Source organism: Zalophus californianus, chromosome 2 (assembly GCF_009762305.2).
Source record: "Zalophus californianus isolate mZalCal1 chromosome 2, mZalCal1.pri.v2, whole genome shotgun sequence".
NCBI classification, from domain to species: domain Eukaryota; kingdom Metazoa; phylum Chordata; class Mammalia; order Carnivora; family Otariidae; genus Zalophus; species Zalophus californianus.
In genome coordinates this window covers 100,672,087-100,696,282 of record NC_045596.1, presented here as the reverse complement: position 1 = coordinate 100,696,282, position 24,196 = coordinate 100,672,087, and the positions used below count along the sequence as shown (strand labels likewise).

The 24,196-nt window shown below is 41.5% G+C and overlaps 1 protein-coding gene across 2 annotated transcripts in view; it reads left to right on the top strand.

Annotated features, from left to right (window-relative positions):
- The first annotated feature begins 7,768 nt into the window (after positions 1–7,768).
- Positions 7,769–24,196, top strand: part of ANXA5 (annexin A5) — a 31,056-nt gene continuing 14,628 nt past the window's right edge. The window contains exons 1-5 of one of the 2 annotated variants that reach the window (XM_027599985.1): positions 7,769–7,925; positions 8,031–8,074; positions 19,469–19,553; positions 20,888–20,982; positions 22,326–22,439. In XM_027599985.1, the coding sequence (XP_027455786.1) occupies positions 8,066–8,074; positions 19,469–19,553; positions 20,888–20,982; positions 22,326–22,439 (303 nt within the window). In that variant the 5' untranslated portion in view covers positions 7,769–7,925; positions 8,031–8,065. The remainder of the gene's footprint in view (positions 7,926–8,030; positions 8,075–19,468; positions 19,554–20,887; positions 20,983–22,325; positions 22,440–24,196) is intronic. The other variant, XM_027599983.1, reaches the window with a different exon arrangement.

Here is a 24,196-nt window from a genome sequence, read left to right as displayed (position 1 = left end):
GTTGAACTTGGGAAAGAAAGCTGTTGTAGAGCTGGAAGGACGTGATCCTGAGGTAATGGTAGCCATGTTCTTGCCATAAAGAGAAAGCTGGTGTATGAGAGAGAAAATGAGCATATGTCATCTGTCATACTTCCCCTTTATTGGCATTTCTGGCTTTTTTCTTTTCCTCCTATGAACTTAATGTGGGAGTGAAGTTTCCTGCTTCCATAAAGTTAAAGCTACAGCTTACTTCCCAAGCACCTTAAGGTCGGAGAGGGCGTGTGATTAGATTCTACCAGTCAAAACCGACTATTGGAGACTGATTCAGGAGAGGGTAACCTCGTCAGGGCTGGGCCAGACCTGCCTTCTCAGTCCCCCTTGGCTCCTAAACATTGTGTATAGTTGCAAAGCAACTGTGTACCTCATGGGAAAATTGTGGACAAAGTAGCAGGCTCATGATAGTGGCAGAAAAAAAGAAATCATCCAGAGCTTAGAGGTTAGATCCCTGTGTTTTGTGAAAGGGAAAGATAACGTGCTGTGGTGTCACAGAGATATGGTTGGATCAATCTGGCAGGACCTCGCCCTAAATAGACAAAATGCCATCACCGCAAACCCAGGCACGTCTCCCTCCCATGAGGCCTGGGGACATTTGAGAAGCCTCCCTCCCCCCAGACATCTCCCAGATTGATGTCTCCTGGTATGTTTTGCTGGTGGCATCTCCTTTATGTTATTTTACTGTAACTGCCAAATTTATGCAGCAGCATGTTTATTTTTGCCAAGGCTCCAACTCAGTTGAATCCGTCCGGGTTCAGTTAAGAAAAGAAAAGCCACTCTGTTTAATACAGTTATGAAAAGCTTAATATAGGGTATTAGTGGCTTCACCAACGGCTGGAAAGACAGTGGTGCAGATCAGGGAAGTGCCACTGAATACCTCAATCTGAAGTGCCAAAGACAGTAGGGGTTCTCAAGAGCTGGCCAGGAAGCTGCCGCAATCCTCAGAAAGTCCGCTGTCTTGTTCTGCAGCCCTGTACCGGGAGCTACCGGTTCACCAAACCTTATCGGGAACTTGCTAGGAATTTCAGGTCCGGCCCATGCCTCTGAGGGCAACTCTCACCTCTGCTGTTTTCCAAATCTTGGCAAATGCTTCTCATTGACAAATTCTGGCAAGGGGTTCTGGGGAATGTAGTTCCAGGCTTTTCATCCACGGTGGAGAAGAGACCTTGTAAAGAGATGTGGATGGTGCCCAGCACTCCAGTAGTGTGCATGGTATGACCATGGTGTGACCACTTCGGCAAAGTAAGTACACAAACGTTCCACGGATCCACCTTCTGAGATCTTGGCAGAGTAGTGCGGAGAGATGCAAGCTTTCAGAGGCAATAAGGCCACATTCTAGCGGGTTTATGTGCAGCATTAGTTTGCTGGTGGTAGCTTCTTCCCTGGAGAAGTTGGCAGTGTGATTTGGGCATTGTCCAGCCCGCATGCCCACCAAAGATGATTTCCTAGTCTTGCCAGACATTGTGCCAAGGTGCCTAAAATCCTTTAATAATTCTTTCCTTACGATAGTTAGAATGGGTTCTTATTTTTTACAGTTAAAGATCTTGCCAGACACCTTAAAAGAAAATCCCTCTTTTTACCTCAGCTAGCTTGAGTTGCGTTTCTGTCGCTTGAAGCTAAGAGAGTCCTGATTTAAACAGCTTTGTTAATTTGGGAGGGAAAAGATTTAAATATAGGTAAGAGTAAGATCATAATCCTGGAGAATGAACCTTAAACCTCAGGGAGGAAGAGGATCTTCTCACCCTCTGAGCAAGAAGGGAAGTAAGAATGGGTGTGGACGCGACGCATTTGTAGGAGAAGGATGAGAATTCAGGGCAAGTGGGCCTGTTGAGCAGGAATTATGGCCATCTGCTGGGAGAAATGGGAAAGCGAAGATCTTAAGGAGAACAGTGAAAGACTAAAATCAGTATCATGCTGGGTGGAGAAAGAGCTGAGCAAGGACATATTAAAGGGTTGCTAAGAAATGCTGAGGGTCCTGCTGAGACTGATAACCCCACATTTGTCGCAGGGCCAATCTGTGGTATGATTGGTTGTGTCCCGTGACACTCAGCAGCCCACATGTGGGGCAGGTGATGGTGTGGTCAGGTCCATGGGGCATGTGAAGACAGTAGACTGGACAGAGAAGGGTGGGAACAATGACAAGATGGTGGCTGTTATGACTACTGACTGGCTGTGATGTGAGGCTGGGGCCGGGCAGAGAAGACGGTGGAAGCCGAATGGTCGGTAGGCTGGGTGGAAAAAGAGGAACTAGAGATTTGCGTGATGTCCAAGAGGAATAGGAGATGTGGCTGGAATGGTGGGAGAATGTGGAAGACAGGAGGAAGCCGCCAGGGAGTGGGGATTAGATTGGAAGGTTTTAGAGGAGAATGGCAGTGTCTGGGGTGTGGGGGTGACTATTACAGCATCCTTCAGAGGGTGGGTCCTCTCCCTCGCCTTTCTCAGGCAAAATCCCTCCTCAGTTGTTCTTCCCCGAATGTTCATTCTCATCTTATCCAAGTAATAAGATTGCATAAAGGGGAAAAAAAGAGGAATATTGTAGTTCCTTCCATCACATGCTCTGATTCCTGTTGGGCTGACTGCTGGGACGGGCACATACCCATCCTGCAAAGGCTTTCCTCGTATAAGCCTACCGCCTACCCCCTTACCTCGACCCAAATGTTAGCAGAATTCCGCTGTGTCACCTCATTTAGCCTGTTAGACAGAGTGCTCTAACTGGACAGATCCTGTGTAGCTTTTTTTTCTTTTAAATCACTGTATACTCAGTTAATATGCCAGGGGCTGACACAGTACATTTGTTGAAGGAGTGAAGAAAACCCCCAGATAAAGAAACCAATGCTGAGAGGACCATAAACTGACCCCAGGAGTGGGAGTGGCCTGGGGCTGAGGGGTGAGTGCTGAGAAATTGGGAAGTCCTGCAGCAGTGGGGTAAAGATTCATGGGGACTTAATTTTGGTTTTTGAGTGGGATGGGTGGGGACTGAATCATCAGCATGGAAGATGAGGGTGGGGTTTAGTGGTGAGAGTTTTTTGGAAGGAGAAGGAGGGATGAGAAATTAAAACCAGTCTTCCTGTTTATTTTTAGGCATTAAATAAGTGAGCTCATCTAATCCTAACCACCACCCATATTAGGAAAAATCAAATCAATGTCCGAGGTCACACACTAGTGAAGTCATAAAGCAAAACTTTACCCACCCAGGGACGAGTCCTGGGTTCTAGAATTCAGAATCCTTGTCTGAGAATATTATCTATTTCTCTGGCAAAATTCTCTTCCAAGGTTTCCTTTTAACTTTTTTTTCAATCTTCCTCATCATTCTGAATATCAATGGTTTTCAGTTAATGGCAACCACTGTTAAATGTAAAAACCCCGCAGCACACCACAATGGATTCATTCATCCGTTCACTCATTCTTTCAAAATATTGAATGTGCAGCTACTAAGTGCTGGGCACCATGCTAGGTGTCGGGGATTCGGCAATAAAAGAGAAAAAGAGAGGATGCTTGTGCTTTTATAAGTAGGCTGAGTATTTTTACTGTTTGTTACTGCTAATAGCTCTGAAGGTTTCAATCAAGCTTAAAACATTCTGTCTGAAAGATTCCTATGAGAATCTTCTTTACCTGATTATTTATCTAAGACGTACATTCCAGTGTCCTGCTAAGGAAATTGATGTACATTTTACTGGATAAGTAGAAATCTTGTTTGGAATAAAAACAGTGGAAGCACATCTATAGCTAAACATCTCCTGGGGAGTCTCTGCTTTTAATTTCTGGTGTGCACGTGGATCTCAATAAGGGGAGATTAAAGGATCTTCTAATAATTTAGCACTGTTGGCTCAGGACAAGGTTCTGAAAGTAAATCTGGACCTATTTTCCCTAAGGGACACTACCATCACTTTAAATCTGGGGGGCCACCAGAATGCTGGCTGCATCCCAGTGTTACTGCTGGGATGTTGAAGTGATGGGGGAACAGTAAAATCTGCAGACGGATGCACCTCCTCTTCTCACCACAAGTTGCTCATGGATGGATGAGCTGAGGCCAGGTAGTGGCTTGAATTACATTCCAAGTGCTTCTGGTGCCCTTGGCACCATCCGATGCGGACTGTGGGGACTTGCTTATGGAGCAGAGTCTAGTTTAGCTGTATGTCAATAGGGGCCTCTGATGGAAGACTCTGGGGGGAAATGGTACCAGGAATCATCAGGTTGAGTCTTAAATGTTGGCGGCCGCCAGGCATCAATCGGCAGGTGATTGGACAGGTCCTGCTGCAGTAGAGCTATGGGACCACAGGAGATGAATTTTGTTTTCATTGTGAGGGTGGGGGCTGAATCATCAGAATAGGAGCTGAGAATCCTAACGTTTTTGGAAGGAGAATCAACCATGGAGAAATGAAACCGATCTAACCAATTGTTAGGCATTTTCACAATTTAGCTCATTTAATCCTAACCACCACTTTAGATAAGGAAACCTAGGATCACACACCTGGTGCGCAGCACAGTGGGGATTTGAACCCAGTTCTCCCTGACCTCAGCAGAGGTGCTCTTTCCAGCTCTAGTCCGAGAGGCAGGGCATTCCTAGTTTCGCTTGGTATCTATCCCCTATCTTCCTTCTCAGGCATTCTCTCATTCCTCTGCCTATTGCAATTCATGTTCCTGTCTTCTCTCTTTCTTCTTTAGGTAATTACAATTTGTAGCAACTCTGTTTATTACACAAAACCAATTTTATTTTATTTTTTTTAGAAGATTTTATTGAGAGAGAAAGTGTGCATGCGTGAGCAGGGGTAGGGGCAGAAGGAGAGAGAGAGAGAATCTCAAGCAGACTCTGCACTGAGCGTGGAGCCTGACGTGGAGCTGGATCTCAGGACCCTGAGATCATGACCTAAGCCGAAATCAAGAGTCTGATGCTTAACCAACTGAGCCACCCAGGCCTCCCTAAACAAAATCAATTTTAAAATTAGAGTAGTTGAAAATTTTATAATCCTTTAAAACACAAGACTCCCACTCTTGTAAAATTAGGGAAAAGTTGTCTTGTACTTACTTATGCAAAGCCTATTGCCCATTTTTCTCTCTTTCTTTATCGATCATTATGTTTAAGGGAAACAGTGGGTCACTGGATATATGATCAAAATATTAAAGTTGGAAGGTGTAGAAACTGCCAACACCAAGAAGCCTAGTGACTTGTTTAGAATAAAATAGCTAGTTCCTGAATGATCCAAATAATGGATGGCAAGAGTGAAAGTGGGAAAATCCTGAGTTTACAAAGAAAATTGAGTTTCAAAAGTTTGTTTGTAAATCAGTTATTGGACATTTAGTATATTTCTTCAATGAAAAGAAAATTTTAAGTAGGAATGCCACCTGATTATCTCATCAGAAAATAGCCAAAATCTATTATTTGTACCCAAGAACAGTACAACAATGAACCCCAATTATTATGCAGTACTTAAATTTAACACAATATAAAGACAACACACTGAGTGAGAAGGATTTTAATTTTAAATGCATGAAAGAGAAGCTTAGGAGGATGAACGAGTTAACTGAAGGGTCTGGTGGAGATTCTGAGAATGATTTTTGGACACTGATCAGGGCCTTTTGGAAATGTATAATAGATAATTGTTTTTAAGAGATAGTAAAGGAAATCTTCTGAGTGCCTACTATTTATTATACCCAGGAGTTTAAAAAAATCGGTCATTCAAAATCCATCAGTTAAATATACCATTCAAAGCAGCATCTAAGTGGCAGTTACTCTTTATGCACTTTTCCCTCCATGCACAAAAGAGCACTTTCCTTCTTTTGGTTTTGCTGTTCACCTAACCAGGGACCATCCTTTTTCTTCATTGCCCTATAAATTATCCTCCTTCAAAGTCCAATTCAAATGTCATATCAATTTTTAGAATCCTCTGACAAAATATTAGCGGTCCTTCCTCTGAAACCAGTTGCATTTTGATTGCATTTCTTTTATGATGTACAGTTTGTCTCCTGTTTTAGTTTGGGGGTGCCCCATAAATAGTGGTCAAATACAATTAAATTGTAATAATTCAGGTTTCTCCTCAAGAAATGCCTTCAGACCACCTTTGCAAAATAATGTTCCCACACCCCCAGTCCCTAGCCCTGCTTTATTTTCTTTATAGCACATATCATACTGGACATAATAGATATTTGTTTATTGCCTGTCTCCTCCACCAGAATTTCTGACCTACTTTGTTTCATTTCCCCAGTACCTAGAACTGTGCCTGGTCCAGAGTAGGGGTTGAATAAATTTATGTAACTGGAAGCGAAAGAAATACCAACTGGGATATATCAAGACACTGGTGCTGATCATTGATTGGTTCTATCAGTACTTAGCTGCAGGACACAGAGCAAGTCATTAACCCATGATGGGCATTTCCTTATAGAATCAATAAGATTGTTAGGTCCTGATGTCATTTCATTACTCTGAGAGCAGGGCGCAAGAGAGGCAATGAATAAATGGAGTTCAGGTAGATGTGTGTTGGAAAAAGAATGCTCTAGGCCAGTTACAGGAGCTACCCTTGGTGAGAGGCAGAAAGAAAGGACAAAGCATAAGTGAGGAGAGAAAGATGCGGAGAAAGGGCTGCCTTCAGGTGCATGGGCCTGTCAAGAATGCTGGGGGAGCTGTGAAGTGGAGAGCTGGGGGCCATACAGAGATGTTGGGCTGCTTGAGGAGAGGTTCCCAGACAGAGGGAAGGCAAGCTAAAAGGGGAGGGTATGTGTATGTTGCAAGCTCCACATACTTTTCAATTTTGGCTTCCTTTCCAATAAACAAGCCCTCTGCTGTGATTTTGCCAGGGCCTGATTAAGCACGTGGCCCCCATGTGAAAGCAAATGAGATGTTCTATACCAAGAATCACATTAGTTCTCCATTTAATTTGACAAGACTTCTTCTTTATTCCCCAAAGCAGACTAGATTCTAATCTCTTATCCTGAAACCTCCGCAGCATTGCTCTTCTCATCTGCGAGTATGTGATCTTGACTAGTGTTGCAAGCTTCTCCTCTTGCCTCGTCGCCCCTGCCCTGGCGCCTCTCCTGCCCTACACTAGGAGGTCCACGGAGGACACTATCTTTGCTTTTTCTGAATCAGCCTAGTACAATATCCTGAGGCAGTCTCTGTCTCTCACTCTCTGTCTCACACTTAACATATTTCATACTCATTCTTAACATAGAGTATACCTCGAATTTAAGTTTCATTAAAGTTCTAGGCTGGTTTGTAAAATAGGAACTGACCCAGGCAGAGGTTTTGGAAATTTCCTACATAAGCTACCAAAGGGCTATATACATTTCAGAGAGGGCCCTGTAAGAAGTAACCACTGGCACTTTTTTTGTTTACTTAGACACACACTCAAAGCCTCACTCTTTTTTCTATAGCGTAGTCAAAGAAACCCTGTCTTTGGCCACAGCGACCGTCTCGCCTTGCAAAAAGTTGGCTACGCCAAGCTGCGTCGGAGCAGCTCTGTGAGGCCACCATTCCTGCGGCCACGGAGGGAGGAGAAGCCCCAGCGACCCAAAACCCAGAGTCCTGGACAGAGCCCCCACGCCCTTCCCGCTGCGTGAGCACAAGGCAGTCCTGCGGCGGCCCTTCGGGAGCTGCTCCTTCTCCCGCTTCCAGAGTAGAGGCCACCCGGCCCCACCCAGGCTGCGGGGACTAAGACGAGCAGTGTCCCACGCAGGCGCACTGAGGCCGGGGAAGGGGCGGGCCCGGCTCGCGGGGCAGGCTGCGCGGGGGGCGGGGCGGGGAGGGGCGGGTGGTGTTTCCGTTGCTTGGAGTGGGCTGAGAGCCGCTGTCTGGAGCCTATTCTGCTCGCATCCCTACCCTCCCCTGCGCGCCGCCGCCCCGCGCTCCGCCGCTTTCTGGGAGGTTCGGGGCACTTAGGTCCTTCTGTCACCCTCGGGTGAGTGGTCGCCTAGCCGGGGGTCGGGGCTGCGTCCGGAGAGAGGAGCTGCGGGGAGGACCGGTCTGCGGCTCGCTAACCCGCGGTGTCTCTCTTGTCTTGCAGTTTTGCATCGCCTTCTCCTGACCTGAGCAGTCGCCATGGCACAGGTAGGGCCGTGCGCCCCTGGCGCAGCGCTCGTTATTTGCCAACTTTGTTCCCTGTGTCAAGGGAGTTCTAGAATTTGTCTGAAAGCCAAAAAAGTTTAGGAGTGAACAAAATCTGCCTTCGATAAATCTGTTACACCTTTCTTGTTTCTCCTTTCGTTGCTCCCCCCTCCAACCCCTTTTCTGTGTCCTCGGCTTCTTCCCGTCCAGTGCCCGCCGGAACCTGCTCCGAAGCAGCCGGTGGGGCACAGCAGCCGGTGACGTGGCCGGATTTGTGTGCCTTCCCTTTTTGTGAGTGAATGTGTAAAAATGCGCCCTCCCCCAAATCCAAAGAACCGCTAAAATTAGAACCAGAGCAGGAAAAGCTCTTAGCGGTCAAGTGAGACGAACGCGTTTTTTTTCCATGTCTTTCTTTTTCTTTCTTTGCATGCCTGCCTTCTTTCCTTCCTTCCTTCCTTCTTTCCTCTCCTCTTCCTTTCCCCCGCCTTCGCCTCCCTTCCCCTCCCTTCCCCTCCTTTCTCCTCCCTTCCCCTCCTTTCCCTGCCTTTTCCTGTATTATTTAAATACTACAAGTGGGCATGGCTTTTTCCAGCAGCGCTCTAGTGAGCTTTTTCCAGTTGCTCAACCCAATTTTACTGAAAGGAACTGTTCCTTGTAGGCACTGCTTCCCCCCCCACCCCGCCCCGCAAAAGATTAAACAGAAGAGCGGCGTTTCTTAAGTAACTCGTGAAACGAGTTCTAAATTGAATGTGCCTTGGGATTGTTTCAGAACTTGGTTACCTAATATTGGTCTTTTTTTGCGCTTAACATTTGTCAAAAATACCAGAAAGAAAAAAATCATTCATATTAAAAAAAAAAACCGACCGTGTTGTACAGTATTTTGTGAATAAAATATCAGTGCTAACAACTCCACCTCAAAACTAATTTTACAGATCTCGGCAATCAAACTGGCTTGTCAGAGTCCAGATAATTTTTTGAAAACCAGTATTTTAACTGCTCAGACAATGCCCTCTCTTTATACTCTTCATTTATTAAATCAAAACAAAACAAACAAAACTGACTTATCAAAATTGAGTAAAGTTTCAGGGTCCTTTCCAAGAGAACTTGGGAGGATTATGATGACCTGGTAACTTTATTAAATTTCTACAGTGCTTCCATTCTTACTTCCTCTTTTGCACTTAGGAAACATTACAATAAACCAATTCTCCTGTTACTTCAAATGGAAACTTTGGTTTAGGTTCTTCCCCGTATAAAGGATACTTTTATGTGGAATTAAGTTTCCTTCACTAAGAGTCGTTTTTCTTATCTTGATATGCTGGTGTGGTGATGTAAATGATGACTGATCAGGCATCAAAGAATAATTCCCTTTATTCTTGCTCATTTGGCTGTTTCTTGAATCTCTTTTGTAAGTTGACCCAGTGATGTCTGAAGTTTTTCAATCAATTCCTTCTAATTATGTAGACTCCAGATAGCACAAACGAACACGCTTTTCCAATTGTGGACATTAATAATTTCGAGCTGTGGAAAGTGTAAAGGATGTTATATATACAAAACCTGGGAGAATGGTGGTTTTCATGATAGAATTGGGTGCATGATCTCTATCACAGTACAACTCCAGGACTGTTTTCTATCAAAACCACAGTGTTTAGTCATCATAAAAGTTACAAATAATGTTAAGAAAGATACAGTGTTGAATTTTGCACTTTGTTATTAGTTCTCCTTGGAAACCATGGAAGTAAAACATTTTGTTAAAAGGTTTTTGTTTTTGTTTTTGTTTTTAAAGATTTTACTTATTTGGCAGAGACACAGTGAGAGAGGGAACACAAGCAGGGGGAATGGGAGAGGGAGAAGCAGGTTTCCGGTGTGGAGTAGGGAGCCTGATGCGGGGCTCTATCCCAGGACCCTGGGATCAGGACCTGAGCGAAGGTAGACGCTTAATGACTGAGCCACCCAGGCGTCCCCAAATTTTGTTAAAATATTAACATTAAGATAGAGTTTTGTTGTTTTTATACTTACACATTTGGTGGGATGCAGAATGCGCACATTAAGGACTTGCAGTTTTACTGTCAAAAAATTCCCGGGGCACTTGGGTGGCTCAGTTAAGTGGCTGCCTTTGGCTTGGGTCATGATCCCGGGGTCCTGGGATTGAGCCCCACTTTCTTGTCTTTGCTCAGCCTGGAGCCTGCTTCTCCCCTTCCCTCTGCCTGCCGCTCTACCTACTTGTGCTGTCTATCTCTCTCTGTCAAATAAATAAATTAAATCTTTAAAAAAAAATTCCCTTGGACCCCAGTGTAATGGTAGGAAAGCTGAAGTAGTTTCAGTGTTAGGTTTCAAACGGTTTCTATGGTAGTGTGTTTTGTTGACCTGTGGTTATGGGAACCAGAGACCTCCACTCTGGCCATTTGGAGAGCAGTGAAATCAGATGCCTGAGACTTAGAGGTGCATCTTTCAGCCATTTAAAACGTATCATTAAATATTGTCTCTTATTTATTGAAGAATGAAAGTGTAGACTTCCACAGCAGTAATTCTTCATGTTTATAAACTGTACCTCCCCTACCAGTGTTTTGTCTTTTTACTTGACCTTGGGACCACCCTGCCAGTCACAGCCTGCAAAGATCCAGGAATCAATTGTATATGTAGCTTGTGGGCATGACCATCTTGTTAAGAATTTAAAGAGAAAGCACTGACTGATTGATCTTCGATAGATAGTTGGAGTTTCTGTTTTTATATGAAAAATATCACTAGGGATATTTTATACTCTTGTGTATATTTATATTAATATTTTTTGTTTGTTATATAAATAAATTATAAGTTTTATCTCATAATTAATATAATTCATATCATTGCAAATTCTTAAAATTTTACCCTAATGATGTCAGTATAGGTGGACAAATCCATAACAGATATTGTGAACTACATAAAAAGTGATTTATATTATCATGGTGAGTAAATACATTCAGAGCTGGGGGTATTTGTGGAATAACCACCCCTTGAACTCTGCCCTTCTCTTTCTGGTCCTGATCCTCATCCACTAGCACTGAAACATGTGGGGGTCTACCAGTTGACTATTATTATGGAGAGAAGTAGTCTAACATGAGGCTTCCCAGTCTTTCTCAAAGATAACACACTGGTTAACTGTATCTTTTCCATGACACGCAAGAAAAATAAGAATTACAAATGTACCTGCATGTAAACAGTTCCCGGACAATATTTATTTCTTTTTTACCTTTGAAATCATTCATTTGAATGGTTTTGTATTTATCTGATTTGGAACCACAGCATCCGTATTGTTTTGGAATAAACTTTGCTAAATGAATGATAAATTATTATGATTATTGGATCAGTAACGTTTTCTAATGTACTAAATTTGGGTACAAGCTAGTTCAAGATACTTACTAAGGAATGGCCAAAGAGCTGTTAATTGCCTGAATTCTCTATATAGAGTATAATATTTTTTGAATCCTTTCATCTTTTTCTTCCAACAGTCAACTTGTGATTATATAAATGAGACTTTTTTTTAAAAATTAGTTTTTAGGGTCATTTTTCTCAATTTGACTTGACCATACTTTGGGTTGGATTTCTTAAACTGGGTCCTGACCTGTTTCTCTCTTACTGCTTAACTTGCTCATGCGGGTTTTTAAAATCTCACTATTTAGCTAGAGCCAAATTATTTCACAGGTATTCTAATTTATTTTAGGAACTTAAAAGTACATTCTGTACTTCTGTATTCCTTGGTTTGGAAAAATTAGGAGTCGGCCATATTTCAAAGATGAATGATCCATTTAATACATTATAATTCGAGTCTGTCTAATTTTGTTTATGATAATCAAACTTTAAAAGGATAGATTTTGGGGAGGCACCTGGGTGGCTCAGTTGGTTAAGCATTTGCCTTTGGCTCAGGTCATAATTCCAGAATCCCAGGATGGGAGCCCTGCCTCATTGCACTCCCTGCTCAGCTGGGAATCTGCAGCTCCCTCTCTGTCTGCCCCTCCCCCCTCCTCATGCTCTGTCCCTGCCACTCTCTCAAATAAACAAATAATTTTTCTTTAAAAGATAGATTTTGGGCAATCTGAACTTAGCTTTATAATGTTTATAGAGTTAATATATTTAAAGCAGCAGGAATGTCATGAAGCAAAATCAGGCAACATAATTTTTCACTGGAAACTTCATGAACATCAGATTTCTCTCCTCCGTACATACATTGTGCAAGGTTTGCTTAGACATTTTTTTGGTTGGTTTGAAATCATTGTACTGTGATATATAAAGTGCCTGTGCAGAACAAGCAGGATCAATGTAAATAAATAGATTAGAGATGAGGTTCATTCTAGAGGAGTTGACCAGATACTGATTGTATCTTTTCATGCCATTCACTTTAAGGTCAACTCTCTCTTTAGAGAGCTCTCTGGGGATCTTAGATCAGGATTACCTATACTGCTTTGGGTTAGTGTCTCTCAGTTCCTGATACCTCTGACTCTTGTTTACATTTTGAATGCTGAGAACTAGACCCAAAACTGCTTGGCTGCTTGGGAAGCCACTGAGCAATTCATTGGCATTCAGCAAATCTTAATTCCCTTATCTAGATCTGGTAACTTTGGACACAGTTGGAGAGCTAGTGAGAGTTGGGCAGTCTGTGGTTTTCTCCTCTTTAGTGACTTAGAAATTTAAAATGGTAGAAATAAAATATTTTATAGATCAATTTCTGAAATAAATTTTATTCATATAACCTGTATACTATTCTAAAACTTTACAAACACATTAGTTGATCTTTACAAAAGTTAGTGCTCCTAAGACCTTTGCTTAAATTCTTTTTTTTTTTTGGACCCGTCCTTTCAGTTTAGTAGTTTATATAATATGTAAACCTGTATGCAGTTGATTTACTGGAATGAGTGCATATTCCAGTTGACATCATTTCTTTGGACACCTGTTCCTAACTGTTCTCTTTACTTCCCATACGTGCGTGCATTTATGAATGGATGAAGCTTTTGAGTTCCCACTATGCACCAGGTATTGTTAAGACATGGGAAATAAAAAAGGAAATGGGACAAAAATGTATTGGTATAACAGATGCATTGCTAAGTCCATTGTATGCATTATTTAGTGCTCACAGTACAATTTCGGAAATCAGTATTACTGTTTCAATTTCACAGAAGAGAAAACTGAGGTCACTTACCTGGCAGTGGTCGGGGGGCCAAGGAGGAAAGGCATTATATGCAGAGGCAACACCAGCCAGGGTGAATTCTCAGAGGTATAAAGGAGTTTGGCCTGGCCAGGAGCCACAGGCAAGATGGTATTGCTGGAGTGAAGCGGTCAGGTGGGGAGATGGAGCCCTGCCTTGGACAAGGATGCCAGAAAGAGCTAAAGAATATGAACCATTTTGTAGGTGAGGGAAGCTATCAAAGAATTTTAAGTTGGGGTGTGCCATGGTTAGGCTTGCATTTAACCAAGATCACCCTGGTGCCGGTGTGATGTTGCATTTCTGAGGGCAGCAGAAACTGCATGATGGTGCAGGAGGTGGGAGGGAAGGAGAGAGAAGTGGAATAGTGGAAGACCACTTAGGAATCTGCCGCTACAATCCCAGTGAAATCTTAAAGACAAACTAGGCAGTGGCTGGGACTTGAGATAGGAGGGGACTGTCAGAAGAGTAGGCAGATTGGGTGCATGAGTGGGGTGGTCGTTGGTGGTGAAGGGTCTGGTCAGGGTCAAGATGAATAGCTTGCTTGACTGAGTGGTTGATTTGTGTTTTTCTCTGAGAAAGGAATACAGGTTTGAGGTGGGGGGAGTAGGTAGAGTTCGTAGTGGATTTGTTGAATTTGAGTTCCGTATAAAACATTTAGGAGGTGCTGTCTAGTAAGCAGCAGGGTATATATGATCTTTAAATCCTCTTTCATCTCTGTAGGTCATTTATTTATGTATTATTCCTCTTCCTACAACTAAAAATGATTTGAGGCTAACATTTCTTACCTTTGTGTAGGACCAGCCATGTTTATTAGATTTCTGCCCCTTGTTTAGAAACAAAAGGAAAAAAAAGTTGTGAATCCATGCACAGTCTTCTTTAATATGAGAAGTCTCTAAGCTTGTTTCCTGAAGCATTGGTTAACGAATTGGGTAGTGATACAGCTTTTCAAGTACTATTTGTAGAATGCCCAATTGAACAGTTAGGTAAAACAGAACCCCCACCCCCCCATTCCCCACCTCAAATGTGTACTCATTGGAGGCTAATGCATTTGCCCACTTTAACTAACTCAAGGCATCACCATTATTCATGGACAGTTTAACTTTCCATTTGTTGGTATTTGCCAAGGGAAGGCATTCTTACACTGGCAGGGAGTCATAGTCATGGGAGCATTAAAGAAACAACAAAAACCTAAATCATACTGACAAAACCTTTATTTCGTTTTCAAAACTTCTTTTCTACCTTTATGCGTAGAACTTAAATTATTTATAGTGATACTTTTCCCCTCTTACACTTGATTTTAAGAAAGGGGTCAAGGTAACGGTTAAAAACCAATTTGAATTTAAGGCTTTGAACTTAACTTTCACCTTTTTTGATAAATTTGGAGCAAGGGTAAGAATTAGGGCTTGAGATCTTATTTCTCACCCCCTGTTGTCTGTGTTTATACCCCTCAGTCCTCTTGGAGATTCTAGGTTTTTTTTTTTCTTCTGATATTTATTTTACCTTGCAACTTTGATCATAATCATATCATGCTGGTTTTCCCCTCCTTTCTTGCTCATTTTATTTTTCTTGGTACAGTGACTTTTAATTTTTTTTTCTTTGCTCCTCAGTAGGATGCATTATCACAGGAAATATTAAGGGGCCTGTCCTGTGTACATCAGATAAGACCTGAACTGCTCTGGCTGGGGAGTGAAGGCAGAGTTCTGCCATTGGACATCCCCGTTCCCCACCTTTCTGGGCAGCCTCCAGAGGATTTTTGTCAAGCCTGAGCCTCAGAAGAACCATACTTAAAAATCACCCTGTGGCCGCTTAGCAGTTGCTCAGCTGTAGTGGTTTGCTTCCTGGTGTCTGGCTTCCTAATTAGTATTATGAGGAATGCTGGGTAGGTGTTTGATTAAGTATTGATTTCCTTAAACTGGAAGACGGATTTAAAGAGGGTTTCGTTCTCTTCTGAGCCTTCAGGAAGGCTTCAGTTTAAAAGGTTCCAGACAGGTGAATGTTTTCTCATCTTTAAATTTGAAGTTGTTGTTTCTGTTGTTGTTTTCCCGTTTCTTTAAATTCTGTCTAGAAAAGCAACCCTTCACTTGTTTTTTTTTTTTTTTTGGCTTAATTATGTTCATTTTATTTTGGCACACCTAGTCCTTGACGGTAAAGAACTTTCTCATTTAGCATAAAGGAACAAAAAAAGCCTACAAAATTATAGAGCTAGGAGAGTGGATAATTTTGAAGGTGAGAGTTAAAAGAGTGAATTACATATTTTGGCCATGTATGGTCTGAGAATATATGCTAATGCACTTGAGAAGACCTTGGTGGCAGGGAGTGAAGGTAACTGACGAGGAACTCGGGATGGGGGAAGGGAAGCAGTACCCACTCACAGTTGGAATTAACCTGGGTAAGGTATAAATGTTTAGCTTGAGGCTAGTGGGGCTATAGGAAAAAGGAGAAGCCCTCTAGCATGAGTCATGGAAAGTCACATTTACCCAGTGCAGACAGTTTTGTGTGGACTGGGATGGGGTTTGGACAGGACGTCCAAACAAGGTTTCTGCCCTTGTGACTCACATCTGTGATTCACTTCTGGTCCCTAACTACCACTACGTGGCTTTGGCTAGCTTTGACAGTGACTTGGATCATGTGGAATGTAGCACGTGTTTCCCAATTTCTAGAAAGCTCTCAAAAATACAATCGGCAGTTATTTCTTCTTCATAGTCAGTCGCTGAGATTCTGAGGATACTTCCTTCCATCTTTCACCTCATTTCCTTCAGTCTTAGCGGTCAGATGTCTTTTTAAGGCAAATCTCTCTTGTCTCCTCTGTTCTTAACCTCTTGATCTACTAGCAACTCCATAGCCTATAAACTGGATAAAGTATTTTTTTTTAAAGTGAGTTTTTGAAAGAAAAAAAAAACATCATTTGTAAAATCGGAGTTCATGGAGCTGCTTTGCCTCACAATTCACTTTTTTGGTGTTCTCCAGTCATGCTTTTTACCACCATCAAAGACCTCGTTATCAAGTCCGCTGGACCCTTTTGCTCTCACCTCCTGTTTGACTTCTCTGTGATACTGGACACTGCCTTTTCTTCTTTTCTTCCTGGAACATTTTTTCCCCTTTGGCTTTTCCATGCCATCACAACCCTTTTTGGAGATTTCCTTTTTGTTTTTGGGAGGCTATGCACCATGATTAATAGCCTGCAGTTCCATGGCCTGTCTTCAGGTACTGGCTCTGCTACTTGCTTGATGGTCCCTTGGATGATTCTCCAAACATTTCTTAAGCCAATGTGTTTCTTCACCTGTAAAATGAGATGATCCATGTGAAGCTCTGAACACTGTGCTTGGCTCATTGACACACTGAGCAAGTATTAGGTGCCCAGTGCAGGGGCTTGAACTCATGACCCTGAGATTGAGACCTGAGCTGAGATCAAGAGTTGGACGCTTAACCGACTGAGCCACCCAGGCGCCCCTTAGCTGCCATTCTGATTGTAGGGGACCTTCCCTTCTCTGCTGGTTCTCCTTGCCACCCCACTAACATTGCCTTTTGTGATAGCCTCCTCACACAGCTCCACTGACCACTTACGTACTCTGGTAACTGACAAAGCCTGCTTCTCTTCCAGTATACCTTCTGGGGAGAAACGCAATCCTATTGCCTTTACAAAAAAGGAATCATCCTAATTGGTTCCCTTCTGCCTTGGTTCTGTTCCTCTCTGTCTTCTCTTTTCCATTACCACCGCTCCTGACTTGGATCAGGTCCTGTCTTCTTCCTTGGTTAGTTGTTTTTACAACAGCCTTCCTGTCTCCACTCTTGCCTAGTCCATTCCATTGTCTCCACTGCTGCCCCAGTAATATTACTGGGCACAGTCGACATTGTTCTTCCCTACTGAAATGTCCCCTAATGACTTTCCCTTGCCTACAGGATGAAGTTGGCACTTCTTAGCATGGCCATGCAGCTCCTCCTTACTTCCCACCATGACCACCATTTGCTTTTCTCTTCATACTTACTGTTTGCTTCAGTCTGTTCAAACTCTTAATCCTTTGTCCAAAGCACCAGATTTTTTAGTTCTTTCATGTTTCTATGCACGCTGGATTATACCTTCCTGTACTTCTCTACTTTCTTGAACCTGCCTTGGAAAATCACAGGCAACTTTCAAGACATTTTTTGGGAAGTTTTTCTGATATCTTCTCTTTCCACTATTCCCAACTCAGCCCCTCCTTTATGTGTATATGTACCCTGATGAAACCTGTATGTGTGTACTCTACTGCACTTGATTATGTGCCTATCATGTTCTCTTGACTTTTAGAGATCATCACTTTTTCCTAGTGAGTAGTACAATAGTCCTCATGTGGAAAGCATTCAAAAAATGGTTATTAAGTGAATGAAAAAACAGACAAGAGAACTAAGTTATCTGTCATGTCAGTCCTAGGTTCTCACACTGAGAGAACCTGTGGTATTTATTCACTTTTTATGATGACATATTGATGGTGTCTTCATAATCAATTTGAAGTGGTTCCACTAAACAGAGGGAAACTGCAGATTGACCTGAGAGATAGGACATTCCTAATCCATGCCAATTTTGGAGGACTGTTTTCTCAAATCGTATCAATTTCTCTCTCAACTTACTGTTTCTTTTAATTATGTTGAACCACATGAAATTGCCAGAAATTTTTTCCTTGTAGGTGATTGTCTTTCCATGCATTCCTAATAAAACACACATGATTATAAACCAACACAAGTATTCTCAGCCCTTCCCCTCTTGTAGCTGTTTTTCCCTCAGTTTTATTTATTTTTTAAATAAAAAAAAGATTTATTTATTTATTTTAGAGAGAGAGAGAGTGAGTGTGAATCCACGTGAGCAGTGGGAGGAGCAGAGTGAGAGGGAGAGAGAATCTCAGGCAGACTTCTCTCTGAGTGCAGAGCCTGCCCTAGGGTTCCATCTCATGACCCTGAGATCATGATCTGAGCCAAAACCAAGAGTCAGATGCTCAACCAACTGAGTCACCCAGGCGCCCCTCTTCAGTTTTAGATAGAACCTTAACAGGAGTTTTGAAGGACTTCAAAACCATTTATTAGTAAAAGTTAATGCTGGGATCTTCCTTTTATCATAAGATAAAAATTTAGGACTCAGTATTCATAAAACCTTCTGATTCTAAAGAACTAATGATATTGCAGGTTTTGAGGGGGAAGCCTTAAAATATTTCGATGATTAAAAGCACTACATGGGATGCCGGGGTGGCTCAGTTGGTTAAGCGTCTGCCTTTGACCCAGGTCAGGATCCCAGGGTCCTGGGATCAAGTCCCACACTGGGCTCCTTGCTCAGTGGGGAGCCTGCTTCTTGATCTGCCTGCCACTCCCCCTGCTCATGCTCTCAATCTCGCTGATAAATAAATAAATAAATAAATAAATAAATAAAGCACTGCATATATGATAAAATAAGCATAACAGCAAAGCTTATGAAGAATGTCTTCCAATATACTTTTATAAAGTTTTTTTAAAAAAGATTTTATTTATTTGTCAGAGAAAGAGAGAGAGCTCATGCGCACAAGCAGGGGGAGGGGCAGGCAGAGGGAGAAGCAGGCCCCCTGCTGAGCAAGGACCCCCACCCCCCACCCCGATACGGCACTGGATCCTAGGACCCTGGGATCATGACCTGAGCTGAAAGGCAGACGCTTAATGGAGCCACCCAGATGTCCCTGCTTTTATAAAGTTCTAAATTCAAAGACTTGGCATATGAATTACCAAATATTTTTTCAGGCTTTACCAGGTTATCATAAAATCCCTAAGTAAATATAAAGAAACAGGACTAGATGAAAAGTTATGTAGTAAAAATATCACTTGGAGTTGAGTGCTTAGGGCAGGGCATCAAGTTTCAATGCAGGTTCAGCATGCCCTCGATCAAAGTGGCAAGAGACTTGAAGGAATCCTGCAAGGAAGTGCCCTCTGTGAATCTGGGGGTGTCACCGGGGCATGGACACTGGGGGCAATGCCCAAGGGACGAAGGCCTTGGAAGCCAGACCTTCCCATTAATGGTATTGCAGGTGGACCAGGATAGCTCATGCACTGAATTGGTTCTGCTAATCCAAACTGTAAGTGGTCCTCTTCCCATTTCAAATGGAGTTATCAAATGGTAAATTTATTTAAAGACTGAACATGATATAGAGCAATGGCTTGCTTTGTTATTATTTGCTTTGTCTGTACTGGTCATGCCATGAATAATATCACTGTGTTTCCTGTCCCAGGCTCTTAAAGGCACCGTGGTTGCCTTCCCTGGATTTGATGAGCGGGCTGATGCAGAAGCTCTTCGGAAGGCCATGAAAGGCCTGGGTAAATTCAACCTTCCTTTTGTTCTTAAACAAACAAACACGTGACATTTGTTTTTCCAAACAAAAAGTCACTGATTTTAGAGTATTTTATCTGAAATGTATAAAAAGAGGGAAGATACATGAAGGTAACAAAATAATTACGACTGAAATGTATAAAAGGAGGGAAGATACATGAAGGTAACAAAATAATTATGACTGACATATTCAATCTTTGCAACTGATCAGGAAGTTAAATTTGGCCTTTTTGTTTTTTAGCTTTTCAGCTTTACCTGGGAGGTAGCTGACCGAGTAGATAAGCAGACATTCCTGAGAGTGATCAGCTGTGCAGGTCTTTGTCCCCTTTGCCCAATCAGGTGTCTAGTTCTGCGGTCTCTTGCATTCAACTATTTTCTCTTTCCCCAGTCTCCTTTCTAGCCACGTATAAACCTCTCATCTGGAGGATTTCTACACAGAACTGATCTTCTGTCCTCAGGCTCCTTCTATACTAGTGTCCATGAGTGGGGATCCACCTTCTTCAGACTTGGCTCTGATCCCTTCTCACTCCATTCTGAACATCTTGTGAGATTTCCATTGTAGCAAGATTAGCGTTAGCTTTCTGGCCGTGCACGCCCTTCCTTAGTATCCCAGCCCACATTGTCGGACTCAGCTCATGTTACTATTCCATGTGTTCTCTGACCCAACCATGCTGGGTTATCTGCTATTCGTGAAAACCCTGTATTTTCCTACTGCTGAGCCTTTCCCTCATTTTAAAGGCCTGTCCTCTTTCCCTGTATCATGCCTGATAAAACCCTTCCATCCTTCAGGACTCTTTTGGGTGTCACCTTCTTCATGAAGTTTTCCCAAAAGTCCTTCCACCTATCAGCTAAGAGAACCTCCTCTGAAACCCCACTCAACACCTGGACCTCTCCTGAAGCACTTGTAACATTCTGCCTTAGCTCAAGGTTGTCCTTGTGTATTTGTATTTTTCACCCTAAATTGTAATTTGAAACCAGGGTCTGTACCTTTCTTCTCTCTTAATCTCCTGTAACACTCAACACCTGCCTTGTGAATATCCATTGTTTGAGTAACTATCTGTTGCAAGAAAAACTAGGTGCACTCAGTTTTTAAAAAGTCGGGAATATTTTTCTACCTACTTCACAATACATCAGGAATAGGGGATAGTTTATACTGAAAATATAACATGTTATATGTTGTGCATTTTGTAGCTTAATGAATTATTTAATAAGTCTATTTTATGAGGTAAGGAATCAAAGTGACTGGGGCGCTGGTCCCAAAGGTTATTGAAACAGTGGGTATGGGGGAGCCAAGATGTAATTCTTCGAACATAAATTGCAGGCACTGATGAGGAGAGCATCTTGACTCTGTTGACATCCCGAAGTAATGCTCAGCGCCAGGAAATCGCCGTGGCTTTTAAAACTCTATTTGGCAGGGTAAGACTGCACTTCATCCTAAATTACAATGTGAGAGCCCCGATATGGTTTAAGGCTAGTTTGAACTCTACGAATATTCCTTTGTAAACATTATTTATTCTGTTATTCTGATTTTACTATTCCTTTTCTCTTTTTAAGTTTTTTTTTTAAGATTTTATTTATTTATTTGACAGAGAGGGACACAGCGAGAGAGGGAACACAAGCAGGGGGAGTGGGAGAGGGAGAGGGAGAAGCAGGCTTCCCGCGGAGCAGGGAGTCCGGCGCAGGGCTCAATCCCAGGACCCTGGGATCACGACCTGAGCCGAAGGCAAACGCCTAACGACTGAGCCACCCAGGCGCCCCATTTTTTTAAGTTTCTTAATTATCAGCTATTGGTTTACAATGTTCACCCAACTTATCCCCATAATTGTTTTCTCTTGCTTGATGCTACCAAAGTGCCAAAAGATCCCATGGCGATAGCTGCCTCTCTTCTTGCCTGCTTCCTTCTCAGGATTGTTTTGTGAGCTATTTTCTAGATACAAACCTGTATGATAGTCTATTTTATTGTGACATAGTTTCATTCTTGGTTCCTCATGGAGTGGTATTTTAATAAATGTGTTTTTAGTTCATTGATTTAAATGCTCTTATTTGATTAACAGATCAAATAAAAATTAAATTTGTTATTTAAATGAATTACTGTGTATATGAAAAACAAACAATTTTGTTATTCTGAAAATTTGTTTTCATCAATTAAGAAACAAATGCAAAGCAAACAAACAGAGTATTCTGAACATAGTTTCTGGTTTCCTATGTGCTGAAACTGGAATGGGTAAGGAATACTGCTTTTCTTTTCATAATTATATTTTCTCCGTAGTAGCAGCTGTCTCTCGGTAGTCAGGAGCATAATTATAAACATAATTCATTATGTATTGGAATATTAATAAATATTGAGAAAAAATTATTTCGTTTGGGTATGATAGGCTAGATTTTGTCATTTGTAAAAATGCATTTATGATTTTATTTTGGGAAAATTGTTTTTAAAGATACACATGTTTCTCAAAACAGTACTTTTAAACTGTCTTTAACGTATTTTTTATTCATTTTTTAACTATTGAAATTCAGAAAAACATTTCTTAAAAACAAATACTTTGACACATAAGTGACTTTGTTTTAGCTTAAGCTTTAGGTCAGATGTCAAAAGTACATTATTCAAAACTGGGGTTTTGTTTAACTCACATGCCTTTTTTCTGCTTGGAGATAGCAACATAAATAATTCATTCGTGCAAAGAGCTATGCTTTATATTTAAGAAGAATCTCCTTAAAATTTCTGCCTGGTTCACGGATTTGTATTTTCTGTAATTTAGGACCTGCTGGATGACCTGAAATCGGAACTGACTGGAAAATTTGAAAAATTAATCATGGCTCTGATGAAACCTTCTCGGCTTTATGATGCCTATGAACTGAAGCATGCTCTTAAGGTAAAAGAATTAGTGAGAGGAACATTCTTGTCATGAATACTATTATTTTGTGTTGGTAATTACACTTAAAATTTTTGAATTATTTCTGTGAGGGTTTCTTGGAGGACAAAATTGCATAGGAGGCAATAAGAAGAAAAGGAGGGAGAAAATTACAAGTGTGTCATTTACTCTTTTTGTATAGTTAACTCAGTAATAGTGGCTTTTTAAAATTTTAATATTTTTTGCAGCTCTTTATATTTTATCTTCATGCCTGTTTTCTAATTTTGAGATGTGTTAAAAAATGTTACAGGTTAAGTATTTTATCTTTTAAAATAGAAAGTTGCCCGATTATGAAATAATATTGTTAATCATTTTAGGTTAAAAAAATAACGCCACAGAGAGAATTTTCAGAGAGGAAGGATTTTCTAATACCCTTTCCTTCTTTCCTATACTTGTAAATACTAAAATAGTATATATAATACCAAAATAGTAGCTGATAATCTTATTATAATTTCACTGTAGCAAATAACTAAATGTATATTCCCTTGACTGGTGTTTGGAATATTGTATAAATATGTCTACTTTGAAACATTTGTTTAGACTTACGGGACAGGAAGTAGTACAATTAGTGGTAGATTTTTTTTTTTTTTTAAAGATTTTATTTATCCGGCAGTGAGAGACGCGGCAAGAGAGGGAACACAAGCAGGGGGAGTAGGAGAGGGAGAAGCAGGCTTCCTGCCAAGCAGGGAGCCCGATGCGATGCGGGGCTCCATCCCAGGGCCCTGGGATCATGACCTGAGCCGAAGGCAGACGCTTAATGACTGAGCCACTCAGTGGTAGATTTTGAATGGGCAAAAGGAGATTTAACAACAGGGATTCTTACTTATGGAGTGAAGGGAGAAGAGGCCTTATCAAGTTAGGAGCTTTTCTGTGCTTATTCTCTTCATTTGCCCACAGTGCTTCTTTTGGAGTAAACAAAATCTCAGATTATTGAAAAACAGCCTTTTTGTGGAGTACTTCTGAAATGTCAGTAGTAATTGAAATTCTGCCAGAGCATAAACATAGGTTTTTCAGTGCTTGATTTTTTTTTTAAGATTTTATTTTATTTTATTTTATTTGAGAGAGAGAGTGAGAGAGAGACCACAAGAGGGGGTAGGGTGAGAGGGAGAAGCAGACTCCTCGCTAAGCAGGGAGCCCAATGTGGGGCTCGATCCCAGGACTCTGGGATCATGACCTGAGCTGAAGGCAGTTGCTTAACCAACTGAGCCACCCAGGCGCCCCTTGTGCTTGATTTTTGAAAAAGAAACAGAGATATAAAGAGAATAATGCTATTTTTAAAAACTAAGTTCATCTCTATCATTGCTTGTAGCTTCTAATTTAGCAGTGTAGATAGACTTCTATCATCAGAAGAAAGAAAACCAACTAAAATTATAGTTAACCTTTGAATGACACAGGTTTGAACTATGCATATACTGATTTTTTACAGTACAGTATAGTTCCTGTCTTTTCTCTTCCTTATGATTTTCTAAATATCATTTCTTTTTTCTATCTTTATTGTAGGGATACAATTTGTAATGCATATAACATACACAACATGTCTTAATCGACTGTTCATGTTATCAGTAAGGCTTCCGACGCACAGTAGTAGGCTCTTAGTAGTTAAGTTTTTGGAGAGTCAAAAATTATACACAGATTTTCGACTTGGGAGGTAGTCATTGCCCCTAACTTCCACGTTGTTCAAAGGTCAACTGTACGTTCCAAAAATCCAGAAAGCATGT